The 17766-nt window shown below is 38.8% G+C and overlaps 1 protein-coding gene across 1 annotated transcript in view; it reads left to right on the top strand.

The window, feature by feature from the left end:
* Positions 1–17766, top strand: part of LOC126248109 (trafficking protein particle complex subunit 10) — a 151384-nt gene that overhangs the window by 49166 nt on the left and 84452 nt on the right. The window contains exon 11 of the mRNA XM_049948787.1: positions 8342–8630. Coding sequence (XP_049804744.1) covers positions 8342–8630 — 289 coding nt within the window. The remainder of the gene's footprint in view (positions 1–8341; positions 8631–17766) is intronic.

Raw genomic sequence — 17766 nt, forward strand, 5'->3', positions numbered from 1 at the left:
CAATTCTCAAGGATGTCAATTCAACTAAGTACCTGGGTGTTAAAATCACGAACAACTTCAGTTGGAAAGACCACATAGATAATATTGTGGGGAAGGCGAGCCAAAGGTTGCGTTTCATTGGCAGGACACTTAGAAGATGCAACAAGTCCACTAAAGAGACAGCTTACACTACACTCATTCGTCCTCTGTTAGAATATTTCTGCGCGGTGTGGGATCCTTGCCAGGTGGGATTGACGGAGGACATCGAAAGGGTGCAAAAAAGGGCAGCTAGTTTTGTATTATCACGTAATAGGGGGGAGAGTGTGGCAGATATGATACGCAAGTTGGGATGGAAGTCATTAAAGCAAAGACGTTGTTCGTCACGGCGAGATCTATTTACGAAATTTCAGTCACCAACTTTCTCTTCCGAATGCGAAAATATTTTGTTGAGCCCAACCTACATAGGTATGAATGATCATCAAAATAAAATAAGAGAAATCAGAGCTCGAACAGAAAGGTTTAGGTGTTCGTTTTTCCCGCGCGCTGTTCGGGAGTGGAATGGTAGGGTGATAGTATGATTGTGGTTCGATGAACCCTCTGCCAAGCACTTAAATGTGAATTGTAGAGTAATCATGTAGATGTAGATGTATGTGTGTAAATATTTCATTTCCAGGTAATGATTCATAACTAACAGCCACAATCTCTAGAATTTTCTTTACACATAACCTTTCATGCCTTGAGTTACTCTTTATCAGTTTTGTGAACAGAATACCATAATTGTGCAGTGACATTGGCTTTCAGAGGCATTGAGATTATGTAGCAACATTGTAGTGTGTCTAGACTGTCTCAGTGGTTATCTGCCAGTCCATGGATCCAAAAGTCTGATATGTCCTAGGATTTTTCTAGTCACTTATCACTGCTAGCAATGTCCATTAATGTGAAAAATGTTATATTACATCTGGATTCCGAGTCCACATTAAGCTGTAGGTCCTCCTGTAACTTTCTGTGTAAGTCATTTCAGAGGTGGGAGGAAAGCAAGGGCATACCAGCTCTGTTATGATAACACCTAGTAAAGCACTGTGGCGTTCAAACCAATTCTGGGGTTCATGACAGCTTAATCAATCATTGCATGCATTCAGCCAGTGCCTGATGTGTTTCTGAAGTTGTGTGTCTGAGTACTAGAAAAAAAGGCATAATGTGGACTTACTTGCAGAGGGCCACATTCTGTTGAACATGTATGTGGTGTTACACATTAACAAATTAAAATAATTTCAGTGTGCAGTGCTTGTCAAATTACTGAGTGGCACAACCAATCTGTGTAGTTCGAAACACAAATGATTTTAGGCATGCCATTGTGTTTATTTTCCGAGTTTGACAGTTGAGTGATAATGATTTCCTATCTGTAATTTATAGGTTTCCAACCTCAGCAATGTGAATAGTGACCAATACGTTCAACATTTTTAACCATACTGAGTTGCACTAATCGTGGCCTACAGGGGTTAAATAAACTGATGGAACTTTCCAAGCATGTTAATAATGAAGAAGCTTCTTTTTCAGTCCAGGAATAATTTAAGTGTGCTTCTGTTGAAGAAATTTTACTACAGTTATTCTATTGGATTTTTTGGTATGTTGAAACAGCCCAGCACTTCCTTGACAAAGTTTGCTGGAGATGCTACCTCATATAGTCTGTGGTTTGGAAAAGAGCACTTTCTGATTATAGATTAACTGATTACACTTGATGAAGCTTAACCACACCTATAATGGTGTTGATGTTGAATGGGTTCACAGATGTGAAAAATGGTAATGGTTTCATAAGTGATTGATATACACACTGTAATGGCTGTGTGTAGTGAGAATATTGTGATTTTTCATAGTCCTTAATTTGTTTGCACAGTTTATAAATGAACAAAACATGTTCTTACGGAATGTTACAGTGTTAGAATGGAGAATGTCTGTTACTTGATTCTAGTGTTAGGTATTTACATCATGAGTGTACAACAGCATTAGAATGGAGAATGTTGATTGTACAGCTGTATTGCTCCCATTAAATTAGGCTTCATTCTCTTGTGATGATTATCATAGCAGATACTGCTGTAAAAACTAAAACTCCTAACTGTTCCCTCCTTATACATTTACAACACCATGTTCTTCGTTCCTAGGCACAACAATTTTCTGGGGAGGAAATAAGTTCGCCCTTATTTGAAACACAATAAATAAAGGCAAGTACGCGTTTCCCGCACTAAATATGCTGAGACTCCACAGTATACTGTCTGCAAGCTGGCAGCTGGGTGCCCACAGGCAGAGTTACGAATGTGATTCATCAATACCACTGGACTGTAGCGTACCATCTGTGCGTGCCCAATACGAGCTGACAGGTGCTTATGCCCCATGGGTCATGGTTGGAACAGCGTGGTACACGGGGACAGAAATATACAATAAGTGGGCGGACAAAACCATCCTCAATTTGGAACTGGATCCTGTTAAAAGAAATCAACAGGATGTTTTTGGGGGAAATTCGTACTATTTGGTAAAATAATTCATGTTCGATGAAATATGTTGACCAATGTGAAACTTAGCATAAGATTTATTGAGTGACCATTTTCCATAAGGGAACACTTTTAATACAGTAGACCCTTGTTATTTTGAAATCGAATATGCCGCAAACTTGGTTAATCCATACTAGCTGTTTTCCGCAGGCTGGCTAAGGCATTTTCAGGACAGGCATAAAATCACAGAAATATACAATAAGTGGACAGACAAAACCATCCTCAATTTGAAACTGGATCCAGTTAAAAGAAATCAACAGGATGTTTTTGGGAGAAATTCCTACTATTTGGTAAAATAATTCATGTTCGATGAAATATGTTGACCAATGTGAAACTTCGCATAAGATTTATTGAGTGACCATTTTCCATAAGGGAACACTTTTAATACAGTAGACCATTGTTATTTTGAAATCGAATATGCCGCAAACTTGGTTAATCCATACTAGCTGTTTTCCGCAGGCTGGCTAAGGCATTTTCAGGACAGGCATAAAATCACAGTGCTGTCATTGTCTGTGTGGAGAAACATAGAGTAAAGAAGGAAGATGCCAATGAGTGAACATGGAGAATTTCAGTCCAAACTTTCTCATACCCAAGAGATGTGTATAATATGGATGAAGCTGGTGTTTCCTATAACTTGATGCCTGAATAACCCTACAGGTCAAGGGCAAAAAATGTAAGGGAGGAAAACACAGCATGTAGAGACTGGCACTGGTCTTACGTTGTAATTCAGGTGGTTCTGAGAAGCTCAAACCATTAGTGATTGTAAAATACAAGAATCCACATTATTTTAAAAACTTCAACCTATCCGTATGAAGATGGTATCTGTTCATTTGGACATGTCCGAAAGAACAGATACCGTTGATGATTGTGCGGCTTTCAAAGAATGAAATTATGAGTACAATGAAATCCAGACCATTAGATGCTTACAGGCGTTGAGTGCCCTGACCGGGACTCGAACCCAGGATCTCCTACATACAGGGCAGGCGCTCTATCCGACAGCCATCGAGGACACAGAGGATAGTGTGACTGCAGGGACTTATATCTGGAATGCTTCCCGTGAGACCCACATTTCCAACTTACTGTCCACACACTACATTTGTTGTGCTCCTGAGCATAGTGGGCAGGGGCACTGCAAATGAAGTGTGTGGACAGTAAGTTGGAAATTTGGGAGTCACGGGGAGCATGCCAAAGATAAGCCCCTACAGTCGCACTATCCTCTGTGTCCTCAGTGGCTCTGTCGGATAGAGCATCTGCCATCTAAGCAGGAGGTCCTAGGTTCGAATCCCGGTCGGGGCACACATTTTGAACTGTCCCCGTTGATATTTATCGATGCCTGTAATCAGCTAATGGTCTGGATTTCATTGTACTCGTAATTTCATTCAACCTATCCAGTCTGCCTGCCAATATGAGAATAACAATAAAGCTGAAATGACTGAATCTTTCTTCAGTAGCTGGCTCTTGAAGGCTCAACGACAAATGGCAGCGAGGAAGAGAAATAGTTTGCTAACTTTGGAGCACTCCTCGGCACATCAGTTAGATCGCCTGGAATTTCTGAACACAGAAGAAGTCATCTTCTTACCAGCTAACAGTGTGAGCCCTCTGCAGCCATTAGACTGAGGAAAAATAGCCTCAGTCAAGTGTAATTACAGAAGCCAACTTATTGGGGCTGCTAGCAGTGTAATCAAATTACAAGAAACAATTCCACATTGTAATCGATGATTTCAGCCGTAAATAGAAATATTAAAAAAGGTAGGAAGATTTTTCTGTTTAGCAAAAGTGACAAAAAGCAGATTACAGAGTACCTGACAGCTCAACACAAAAGTTTTGTCTCAAGTACAGATAGTGTTGAGGATCAGTGGACAAAGTTCAAAACCATCGTACAATATGCGTTAGATGAGTATGTGCCAAGCAAGATCGTAAGAGATGGAAAAGAGCCACCGTGGTACAACAACCGAGTTAGAAAACTGCTGCGGAAGCAAAGGGAACTTCACAGCAAACATAAACATAGCCAAAGCCTTGCAGACAAACAAAAATTACGCGAAGCGAAATGTAGTGTGAGGAGGGCTATGCGAGAGGCGTTCAATGAATTCGAAAGTAAAGTTCTGTGTACTGACTTGGCAGAAAATCCTAAGAAATTTTGGTCTTATGTCAAAGCAGTAGGTGGGTCAAAACAAAATGTCCAGACACTCTGTGACCAAAATGGTACTGAAACAGAGGATGACAGACTAAAGGCAGAAATACTAAATGTCTTTTTCCAAAGCTGTTTCACAGAGGAAGACTGCACTGTAGTTCCTTCTCTAGATTGTCGTACAGATGACAAAATGGTAGATATAGAAATAGACGACAGGGGGATAGAGAAACAATTAAAATCGCTCAAAAGAGGAAAGGCCGCTGGACCTGATGGGATACCAGTTCGATTTTTACACAGAGTACGCGAAGGAACTTGTCCCCCTTCTTGCAGTGGTGTACCGTAGGTCTCTAGAAGAGCGTAGCGTTCCAAAGGATTGGAAAAGGGCACAGGTCATCCCTGTTTTCAAGAAGGGACATCGAACAGATGTGCAGAACTATAGACCTATATCTCTAACGTCGATCAGTTGTAGAATTTTGGAACACGTATTATGTTAGAGTATAATGACTTTTCTGGAGACTAGAAATCTACTTTGTAGGAATCATTATGGGTTTCGAAAAACACGGTCGTGTGAAACCCAGCTCGCGCTATTCGTCCACGAGACTCTGAGGGCCATAGACACGGGTTCACAGGTAGCTGCCGTGTTTCTTGACTTCCACAAGGCATTCGGTACAGTTCCCCACAGTCGTTTAATGAACAAAGTAAGAGCATATGGACTGTCAGACCAATTGTGTGATTGGATTGAAGAGTTCCTAGATAACAGAACGCAGCATGTCATTCTCAATGGAGAGAAGTCTTCCGAAGTGAGAGTGATTTCAGGTGTGCCGCAGGGGAGTGTTGCAGGACCGTTGCTATTCACAATATACATAAATGACCTTGTGGATGACATTGGAAGTTCACTGAGGCTTTTTGCAGATGATGCTGTGGTGTATCGAGAGGTTGTAACAATGGAAAATTGTACTGAAATACAGGAGGATCTGCAGCGAATTGACGCATGGTGCAGGGAATAGCAATTGAATCTCAATGTAGACAAGTGTAATGTGCTGCGAATACATAGAAAGATAGATCCCTTATCATTTAGCTACAAAATAGCAGGTCAGCAACTGGAAGCAGTTAATTCCATAAATTATCTGGGAGTACGCATTAGGAGGGATTTAAAATGGAATGATCATATAAAGTTGATCGTCGGTAAAGCAGATGCCAGACTGAGATTCATTGGAAGAATCCTAAGGAAATGCAATCCGAAAACAAAGGACGTAGGTTACAGTACGCTTGTTCGCCCACTGCTTGAATACTGCTCAGCAGTGTGGGATCTGTACCAGATAGGGTTGATAGAAGAGATAGAGAAGATCCAACGGAGAGCAGTGCGCTTCGTTACAGGATCATTTAGTAATCGCGAAAGCGTTACGGAGATGATAGATAAACTCTAGTGGAAGACTCCGCAGGAGAGACACTCAGTAGCTCGGGACGGGCTTTTGTTAAAGTTTCGAGAACATACCTTCACCGAAGAGTCAAGCAGTATATTGCTCCCTCCTGCGTATATCTCGCGAAGAGACCATGAGAATAAAATCAGAGAGATTAGAGCCCACACAGAAGCATACCGACAATCCTTCTTTCCACGAACAATACGAGACTGGAATAGAAGGGAGAACCGATAGAGGTACTCAGGGTACCCTCCGCTACACACCGTCAGGTGGCTTGCGGAGTATGGATGTAGATGTAGATGTAGATGTATTGCAAGATGTCAGCAACATATCTGCTGCTTGGGATGAAATTTCAACAGACACCATAACTAACTGTTTTAAGAAGGCTAGGACAGCAGCTGATACCACCACTGAAATTGACGAGGAAATCTATGATTCAACATCTGAACTTATAAATCAGGTAAAACTTTTGATTCTGATGCTGCTCTTCTGCAGGCTTTAAACCCAGTTGGTGCCCTCTTGTACTGTCAGTATAGAAGACTTAGAAAACTGGATGCAACCAGATATTATTGGTCCTGCTGAAGAACCAGTCATTAATACCGCTGATGATACAGAAGAGAATGATGGCACTTTAATGTCACGCTGTGAGGTGAAACATTATGATACGACACCACCATCCGGTGCTGAAGTTGCAGCTGCAGTTGCGGTTCTCAAGAGATTTGCTGCCATTTGTGATGTCTGCATGGCATTTCAGGCTACTTTGTGTGTGGTGTTTTCAGAGTGTGTCATAATATTATGACCAACAGTCTGACAAACAATAATTAATGATTTTCTTTTCAAATTGATGTATAGAAGTAAAATGTGTAATTGATAAGAATTGTTGTAAATAAAATGTGCTATGATCAAAACTTAGTGTTTCAAAGAATAGTACATAGGAGTGTTTATTAAGATCATTGTATGTACTATTACGTGACGTACTAATTCAATGAGGACAATACTGTTCTACAATATGTATGTAATTGTACTGTTTGGAGAAAAAAAGATGACAAGAATTTGACAGTATGTACCTATAGTTTCTCAATTAGACAAATGCCATAAATAGTGTTGTACATGTACGGTGTAGCTATTCTTACTTTTTCTTGGAGATTGTGAAAATAGAGCATACTTATTCATTGGTACCCATGACGAGAGAAAAGGTGAAAAAGTGAACTCAATGTTCAAATATTTTACAAAGTATCTTGTTACTTCAAATTTTGTGTAACTGAATTGTCTGCTTTTTGGTCCCCTGTAGAATGTTTGACATTGTTGACGGATGCTCAGTCTCATTTATGCTTGCACCAATTCATCACTATCAAAGTGAAGTCCTCCAAGGTATTCTTTGAGTTTTGGAAACAAATGAAAATCAGATGGGGTCTAGTCAGGACTGTATGGAGGATGATTGAAGGCAGTGAATCCAAATGTCAGATTGTTGCAGAGGTTGCAGCAGTTGTGTGTGGTCTGGCATTGTCATGCTGAAGGAGAAGTGCTCAATGTGTGAATGACCTTTCATCCACCGTGTTTGAATGACCTCTTCGAATTCATAAGTTGATTACAGCATGCCGTTTCTCACACACCCAACATAAGTTATGTTACTCATCACCATGTTATACGCTACAATTCGGAGCCCTCTAGTGTTGGTAGGCTGCAACTTGGGTCAGTGAAGCAGGGAAGGTGACCTAGTAATATGCATGACATACCTTAACTAATATTGAGAAGAGAACAAAAAATTTGAAGGCATTACTTTTCAGCATGATCTCGTAAATTGACAGATTTGTTGGTTATTCAGGAGGTGAAATGTGTAGTACTGCCAATGGACACACAAGTTACACATTTCGAAGCTGTAGGTTACTGCTGGCATGTATTGTACTTTAATAGTAATATTTATCACAAATGTCAAACATACTTAACTGTTGTTTAATCTATAGGTTTCCTCAGTTTTAGCAAAAAAAGGTTTCACCGGTTATTGCCAAATCAGTGAAAATGCACTATATCATACAAGATTAACAGTTCTTGTTTTAATAAGAAACTTGTACTCAGTTTGAAACTGAAACTGAGACTGTATGAGTCACTATTTTGGGAAGAGTTAGTTACATAAATAGCAAAATATACTGCAAAAGCCATAAAATGTAAATATTGCCTTACGGTAGGCATACATTTTGTGTCAAATGAAATGACTAAGGATCTTTCTATTTAATTTTATTTAATATTTGTTTTCTTTGTTACAGAAAATCCAGTAACTACACAGTTGTCGGATGCCTTTCAACTTAACAGAGTTGAAATAATAAAAGCAAGCAAACCAATTATTAAACATTCAGTTGTGGAAGTAGAGTTTGAGGTGGAGAGCTTACTGCCTAAGGAGGTGTGCTGCAAGAGAGCATCAGTCCTAGTAAATGAAGTTAGAGAAACTTTGAGGCAAAGTGGGCTACCAGATCCTCGTCCCCATGAGATGGTTTCTGAGAAAAAATCAAAGCAGCATAGTGAAGATGCTAAAGCATCTTTAAAACTTGTAGATAGGTATGACATTTCTTAAAGTGACCCATAGCATTTACAACAGATTCTTTCATGTTTTACTGATAAATGCTCTAATAATTTTGCAGTCTTTTTGACACCTCTCCCACATGATTTGGTGAATGTTGGGGTTTTGTAGTTTGCACATAACATTAATTTCTTAAACAGAATCCTCTCTTAAAATGCAAAAGAATGCATCATGCCCTTCTAAATTAGACAGCCTCCATTACATTCGACTTAGTAGAGGATGGTCCTACTAACACATTGTTCCAAATAGTAACACTATTTGGAGCATTGAAATTTCCTGCAATGCCAAAAAGAGAGAAAACTATTTCGAAACCTCTAAAAAGTTCTCTAATACAGGCACTTGGAAATAACAGAGAACATGAAAATAAAAAGAAGTGGGTAACAGTCTTCCGAAGAATTGGTTTCCTATTATCAATCAAGTCTTGCGTTGTGTGTTAACCAGAGTCACTGTAATACAGTTCCACTGTTGGAAAGCATAAAACATTCGATACTGAAAAGAGGAGTTCTATTAATCATTGTTAGTACAGGTGTGCACAAGTAGTGACATCCCTTAACAAAGTGAGAGCAGGAGAGCTGAAAAACCCCAATGTGTCTGTGTATTCATTTAGAATACATTTAACAATTTATGGATTCATTTCTCAGATAGGAGCTGGAATCATTTAATCCACTTCATGATTTCTGTCTCCAGTTTGAGCAATAGTTGATCAAGCTCTGCAAAAATTTGTGTCTAACAGTACCACTAAGCAGAGATCCTCCTCAATATACAAACAGTGACATCAGAAACTTTTTAAGAAACAGCATCTGTTGAGAAACAGGTATGCGTAAACTAGCAGATGGGTACATATTAATCAAAGCAGTGCGCTACCAGGAAGGAAGTGTTTGAAGCTATTAATAACTCCAAAGTTATCCTATTGCAAGACTTCTCCTAAAATATCAAGAAATAACAATATCAAAGCCAAAATTTTAGAAATTTACCTTTAAATGTTTCCCACAAAGGAAGTCTAAAAATAGTGTTACCATTAACCCTTCTGCTGCCACAGACGTTCATTCTGTGGGGACAGCTTTCAGCCTGCTGAATAACCTGCAGCAGCCTTCTGCCCTCCTTTTGAATATTTCAGCCATAGTTTGTGAGCTAAATGCTGTACAGTCTGCATGTCCACTCTCTTCAGTTCGCCCCTGTCTTGGTGCATGCTAGCACAATAAGTCATTCAAAAGGGAAATGAAGTGTTTGCTGAAACACACTATTGATGCACCTGAATACCTTAAGAGTATATAAATAAAATGATTTGTTCTGAGACAAACTTCAGAGCCAGAAATTAATGTTTCCAAATACGAAAATCTTTCCTTTTTGTTGGGATACTTTGATGATACCTTAATAGGTGAATCTGTATAATTTTTTATGAACTGATAATATGTAGGCTGTGTATTTACTTCATTCATGGAGTAAGTATTGCTGCATATGCAGAATCGTATCCATATGATGCCAGCATACTACTTCATCTAGATAGAGACACTTAAGTCTCAGAATATTTTAGTGTTTAAATACTTCGTAAAAAGTGCGGTATGTATTTTCAATCCTTTTCATGTCCCTAGACAGTAGTCACAGCCAAAAATTGTGATTCATGACTATAATTGCGTATGTTACATTGAATTAATTTGGCGTATCATTAGAAGACGAATGTGTAAAAGTGCAGTTTTACCTGTGCAACATATGCTACATAATTACATAATGTACAAAATAGATATAACATCATCTGAAACAGAACAGCAAGTCTGTTTCTTGCCAGCATACTTCTTCATTTGGTCTGATGCTCCAAAGTGAGTAAACCGAATAGTTTGAGTACTTCCTACAGTACTCAATATGTGCATTAAATTCTTGTATACACCAGTAGTCAATTTTCAGGGCTTAAAATCAAGGTACCAAAACATAATTTTTTTGTATCATGTTACAATAATTTCATCACATTGAAAAGTGATGAATATTTCCAGTTTCTGTGTAACTGGTGAAGTGAATCACGTGTAGATATTGTAGAACACCAAACCTGTTTGTTGCCAGCGTATTTGATCATGTGTGGAGGTACTTCAGACACCAAAACTTAAAGCATCTGAACACTGGTTTGTACACATAGTATGTATGAACCCAGAAGTGTGTCGCAACTGTCAACTGTGAGGAGTGTTCAGATGAAAAGGTACAGAACGTCGTAACAACCTGAACAGGTTGAAATTTGCGTATGCCACTTTGATTTAATGTAGTAAGATGCGAATGTAGTGTCTGGTGTGGTTTTGCACAGGTGTAACCTCTTCATAAAAAATTCAAAGCTGTGCCCTTAGCAGGCAAGGTGGTACTCACCATTTTTTTCAGCATCCAAGGCCTAATACTCGCCGAATTCATCAAACATGGAAAAACCGTTAACACTGGATGTGTACTGAGACACAGTGTAGCCTATGCAAGTCCATCAAGAGCAAACAGTGGCTGCTCACAGAGAGAGTGATTCTGCTCCGTGATAACAAGCACCCACACATTTCCAAGGTCACACGTAGTGTAATGTTGAAATTTAAGTGGGACCAGCTTGAGCATCCACTCTACAGCACAAATGTGGCACCTTGCAGTTTCTATGTGTTTGGTCCACTAAAAATATATCTTGAAGGGAAGCGCTTCAACTCTGATGATGAACTGAAGGACACAGTGGAGGACTGGCTCCTGCCACATCACAGGAATTTTGGCAAAGGGGAAACATTCGACTCGTGAAACAATGGGCTAGTTGTGCTCAGGTCTCTGGTGTTTACTTTTGAATAAAGAGTTCAGTTAGGCACAGTGGTGTTTCGTACATTTTCTTTTGAATACCGCGCATACAATCTTTCTTTTTTTTTTTCAGTCTTATGTCTTCTTCGTTTCAACCATTTGTGTTGTGTTACACGTTGTCAGCGTCCACATTTCTCTTTTATCACATCACTTGATAGCAAGCATCTCGTCAGTTGACTTAAACTCAGTTTCTCCTCGTTTCAATTTCTTTTGCAGTTTTGGAACATTGTGCCCATTCTTACGAACAATGCCGCACCTGGTTGTGAAGCCAGAGAAACATGTCTGGTCTGGAATACCAGTTGTCAGCAGAGTATGCCCTTGTTACATACATGGTCTCATAAGTGCTGCCACTATGTCGCCACTTTTCCCTAAATCGTGAAAACCACATTCTGTTGCACCTGTAGATCAGCGATATCCAAAATGTATCCAGTCTGATAGTCAAAAAGCACAAATGTCTTTATTCCGAATCTAATTTGCTTCCATAGAATAAATTGTTTAAAAGATAATCAACCTTTCAACATCAAGAGACTTACCATCAGTGCAAAGCTTATGATGTGAAATAAACACACTGCAAAACATGGTGGGAACTATATCGCAAATATCTCTAATTTTGAACAAACTGTCGCCTCCAGTACTCACAGAACTGTCACTTAAGTGAGGTGTCCTCTAAAGTGAGGTGTCTTCGAAAGTAAAATAAAACGGTTTCAGGACATAATTTCTCCAAGAACTTTGGCGTTTAAAAGTTTATCATGACACAAGTAATTACTTAACTTCAGCTTTTTAACTGGACTGTTAGAAAGGAAATAGCAACAAAACAATTAATTTTCCCCAAATCCAGTAGCTTTCTGCTTTGACAGTTGAGAATGCACAGATTCAGGAATATTTGTCTTGGCGTACACACAAAATTGATTCATTTCATCTGCCATAAAGTGAAATAGGTATTTTGATAAGAATATCATGACGAATCACAGAATGCCGGAGTCATTAACCAGTTAACATTTGTGCCCTTAAGCTGAGTCATCAAAAACTTGCTTTAATTGCAGGAAATTGATTTGTTTCCAATCAAGAAGGTCACTAAGACATGCACTTTTTTTAAGTGTTTCACTACCATTTTCTGATTCTTCAGATTCTGAATATCCGCCAACTGCACATCTTATAGAAACCTCAAACTAGTGTGCTTTACCAGCTGATGTATGGGCCTGAGGACTATTGCTTAGAGATTCCGTTGAAGACTAATCACTGCTATCGACATCAGAGAATTCGCATTCACTATCACTCCTAGTGAGTACCTCCAGGATCTCTCTATCTGTACAACCATTGCGATGTGATATTTCTATTGTAGAACAGAAATCACAAAGTTAATACTGACAAAAATATGTGAAGTGAAGTCAAAATCTGCATTTAGGGACTGCAGCAGTAAGCACAAATTCAGCTGGGTGTGTTGACACATCTAGAGCATGCAAGTTGCTGTGGCTTAGCGTGCTTAAACTCATCATCAACATTGAGAGTGTGCGCAGAATGGAATGCGTAAACAGGTGAATAGTGCTCAAGGAAAACCCAGAGGTTGCACTTAAACACATCCACAGAACCTGGGGAATTGTGGAGTATGATGAGTTAACTCAGTGACAGCAGTTGTAGGGTTAAAATTACTTTACTGTAAGAGAGTAACAAGTAGGGCTATTTTAATAATATACTGTCTGTAATCTTGGAGGGAGAGCAGGATAGTGTGGATAATTTCACTGTTATGCCACCGGAGTATGCACCTTCCCTCCATTATTGCTTTAGTTCACTCTTAACATTTTTGTATATGATTAATGTAAAAGTTCTTTACGAGGTAAGAAAAATGACAACACTGTGTTTCTGGCTGTAACAAAGGTGATGGGTAATAAGTCTGTGTCTTGTGTATGAGTGAATGTTATAAGCAGTTTTCTGAAGATGGATAAAAGCATGACGATGATTATTTCAGTTGACTCCTGAGTGTGAGCAGTGATGAAAACATTCCACAAATCAATAAAATTCTGTAGACACAGCTGAGCATATGGCTGTTGCAATATTGTTAATTTTTTTTTTTTTTTCAAACATACATTCACGCATGACGACTTAAATGCGACAGAAGATATGTGTAGAAAAGATGGTAAAAAGAAAATGTTGATGGGGGACAAAATGAGTTCCTTATCCAGACTGTGAAGGTCCAAGGGATGTCTACAGGGCCCACTGTGTCATCCTATGCCTTGTGGTGCTGTGCAGATGTGGTATAGAGGGACATCTGGTGAGCACATCCCTCTCTTGACCGTTTTGCAGACTCTCCAGACCGTGGAGCTGCTGCTCCTCTGTCAAATGGCTCATGAAGCTGAGTGCACCCTGTACCAGTCATCCCACAAGGGAACAATCCTGGGCAGTACTGGGAATCAAACCCGGTACCCCACATGGCAGCCCTGTGCTCTGACCACTCAGTTACGGAGAGAGAATTAGGGACAAAAAGGCAGTCAAAAAAGCATTTGCTGGGACATCAAAGAACAGTTAATAATAGAAAAAGACTCCCTGCTAAATAAGGAAAGACATTTCTGAAACTGTACAAAACACTGTCACTCCCAGTTGTACTACATATATGGAAGCAAAACCTGGTTAACAGCAGGAAAGGATACATTAAGGATCCATAGTGAGGAAGTGAGATTTCTTTGACATGTAGCAGGATACCCAAGACAAGATTCAAAGTGAAATGCACCAAGAAAGATTAGGATTAGTGTCTCTGAGACCACATCTGGACTTACAACTAATATTTTTAATAGACACAATTTGGAAGACAGAAAATATACCTGCAGACTGGAAAACCACAGCTATATGCCCCATATTTAAGTACAATGAGTCCCTTGGGTGCGATAACTACAGAGGAAGTGCTTTACTGGATGTAACTTATGAAACTGTATTTATGTGCATATTAAACACATGATCCCAATAATTGAAAAACTAATTAGTGACTTTAAAAGCAGTTTCTCCAGAAGTACCTCCACATTATATCATTTATTCACTCTAATAGAAATAACTGAGAAGGCGTGGGAGTTCAGTGTAGATATCCACATATTATTTCCAGATTTCAAAAAGGCCTATGGTAGCATACACAGACACACTCCTAAATATAATGAGGGAATTTGAAATACCATAATCTAATCAGATTCGTTAAAATCTTTATGTACAAAACTTTGTTTTCTATACACCCTTTGGAGAAACAGAAAAGTTTAAGGTTTATGCTGAACTGAGACAAGGGGATGCCATTTTATTTAACTTTGTCTTAGAGAAGACCGATAGAGAATTTAGTGAAAATATCCAGAGGGGATCCGATTGCAGGAGATAAACATTACTAGACTTCCCTATACAGGTAATGTCACATTAATTAGTAGTACCAAAACAGAATAAATCAGAATAATGCAAAATTACTACAAAACCACTGATAAAACAAGATTATTTGTTACTGAATAAGAGATAGAATGTCTGGTCATATGTAAGAAAATCCAAAGTAATGCACCTTTGGCTGTAGATGGATTCACTTTCAAGACAGTTGACTGCTTCAAGTACATAGAGGTCTTTTTAGTAACAACAATAGAATGAACATAGAGATATATGCCTATCTAGCAACTGTGGAGAAAACCCTTATAGTTTTATCAAAATCTTGAAGGAAAAAAATCACTTAGTACTAACTGCAAAATGCACATGTATAAATCAATTATTATGCCGGTAACATTATACAGGTGTGAAGTATTAATATGTAGAAATAAAGATGAAGAAAAACTGTTAATTTTCAAAAGAAAAATACTAATAAAAATATACAGCTTGTTATGTCAAGAAGATAACATGGAATGGAAGATGATAAAAAATGAATTAAGATTCCTGTACAAACATTGTAACATCATCGAAGTGCTAAAAAAGAGAAGGTTGAACCGGCCAGGCCATATAGCAGGAGTGAAGGTAAATAGACTGCCTTAAATAGCACTGAACTGAAAAACAATGCACTAGATAGAAAGAAATGGAAGAGGCTCTTAGAGTAGGCATATAGTTGACAAGGCCCTTGCACATGTAAAGTAAAGTAAATCTCTAAATGAGAAAAATGAGTACATCTGTGAGATGGAGGAAGAAATGAAGTGAGGTGGGAGCATGGCTTCATAGTTGCAGCATCACACCGATAATTAATAGCAGTCCTCGGGTTTGGAGCTAAGTGAAAGGTTTAAACCAGAGGCTCCAATGATCCTGCATCAATCTTGGATGTAAATTTCTGTATCTCAGCTATTCTAGACCCCACACCTTCTCACCCCTTATTATTATTGCTGCTGTTTCTTGGGGCCAGTGTTCAAGTTACATACTGTAAACGAAGAAAGGTCATACATGTTACCTTTGGATGGGGATTTAGGTTCTTACAGATCAGAAACACAAAACATTAATGTGATGTTAGTACACTGTAGGAGTGTCCATGGATAGGTTCCAGAATTAGGCTCAGGTATTGAAGATATAATGCCCGTGTAGTCTTAGGAACAGGAAGGTAGTTGAAGGCAGTAGTGAACAGTGAACTTCGAATTGGATTATATATCACAAAGATAACCTGGACAAAAATGGTGGTGGCATATTTATTGCTGTATAGAATGCAGTAATATCTAGTGATATTATTTCAGAAACTGAATGTGAAATAACCTGTGTGAAGGTAAGCATGATAGGTAGGTCAAACATGGTACTTATCCTTTTATGGACCGCCTTCTTTAGGAGCAGAGCACTTCAGAGAATACTTGGAGAATAATGTAAGTTTCTCATCCATACCATTGTAATAGTGACATCTACATACACGTACATATTCCACAGTGCGTGGTGGAGGGTGCATTGTACCAGTGTTTCCTGTCCTATTCCATTCGCATATTGAGTGAAGGGGAAAAGTGACTGTGTATATGCCTCTCTAAATGTGCTCCAATCACTCGCACAATCTTCTCATGATCCATACATAAGATATACTATTTTCACACAGTATTCTTGGAATACAGGTTTTCTAAATTCACCTGACAGAATTTTGTGAGACCTATGTCATCTTTCCTCCAAGTATTCCCATTTCTGTTCCCCAAGCATTTCTGGTACACGTCCATGTGGCCCATAATGACCTGTAACAATTCTGACAGTACATCTCTGAATTTGTACAACATCGATTGTCATAACTTTTCGATAAGCATTCCAAACACTGAAACAATATTGTAGAATTGGTCACACTAGGCTCTTGTATATGATTTCCTTTACGTATGTGTTACATTTACCCAGTACATTTTGAAAAAAATGTAAGTCTTCTCTTCACTTTCCCTAATTACTGATTTTATATGACCATCCCATTTCATATTGCCTGTCAGTATTACGCCTAAATATGACAGAGTAGGTTTTCTTAGTAACATTCTTGAATAAATCTCACCATATAGCGGAGATGCTGAGTCGCAAATAGGCACAACATAAAGACTATCACAAATAAAGCTTTTGGCCATTAAGGCATTTGTCAACAATGGACACACACACACACACACACACACACACACACACACACACACACACACACACACACACACACACACACACACGGGATAATGCACCAGTTTGAATGGCACCCATTTTCCAGATTCGATACACCATGCAGTGCCAGCAAATTATACCTCCAAAACTGTGTCTTTTTGGAGAAAGCATTCAATTTTATGTTCACTCCACCTTCAGAAGTTCTCATTTATTTATGCGTCATGGACATTGTTTCTTTACTTACAATGTTTTCCAGTAACTGTGCTCTAAACTCCCATTACAAAATTATGCAATGCTGTTTGTAAAGAAACAATATTCATGACATGGAAATAAATGTAAACATCTGATGATGGGATGCTAGGCATCTTGAAATGTCCTCATAGAAAAACAAACACCTATAGAAGCAACTTGTTGCAACTAATGCATTATAAATAACCTTCAATTCCAACAGTTGCTGGTAACACTATACTGTCTGTAATATTATTTTATTTTGCTACCAGTTTCGGTTCTGAAATATCATCAGCTGCTGTTGATGGTGGTTCTGAAACGAAACTGATAACAAAGTAAAATAACATGATGGCAGACAGCACAGTGTTTGGCATTTTTTGAAATTTGTACCTGCTGTTCACCATCACCTGCCCAAGATGTTATTTCGAGAAAGTATAGAAAAGCAACATACGATAATGAGATAGGCATTCCCAGTTGACAAGCAATTAGGAGTAACTTCGCCATTTGTGGCCACAGGCAGGTGATTTGAGTGTCTGTGGGTATTAACACACTAAA

Source organism: Schistocerca nitens, chromosome 3 (genome assembly GCF_023898315.1).
Source record: "Schistocerca nitens isolate TAMUIC-IGC-003100 chromosome 3, iqSchNite1.1, whole genome shotgun sequence".
NCBI classification, from domain to species: domain Eukaryota; kingdom Metazoa; phylum Arthropoda; class Insecta; order Orthoptera; family Acrididae; genus Schistocerca; species Schistocerca nitens.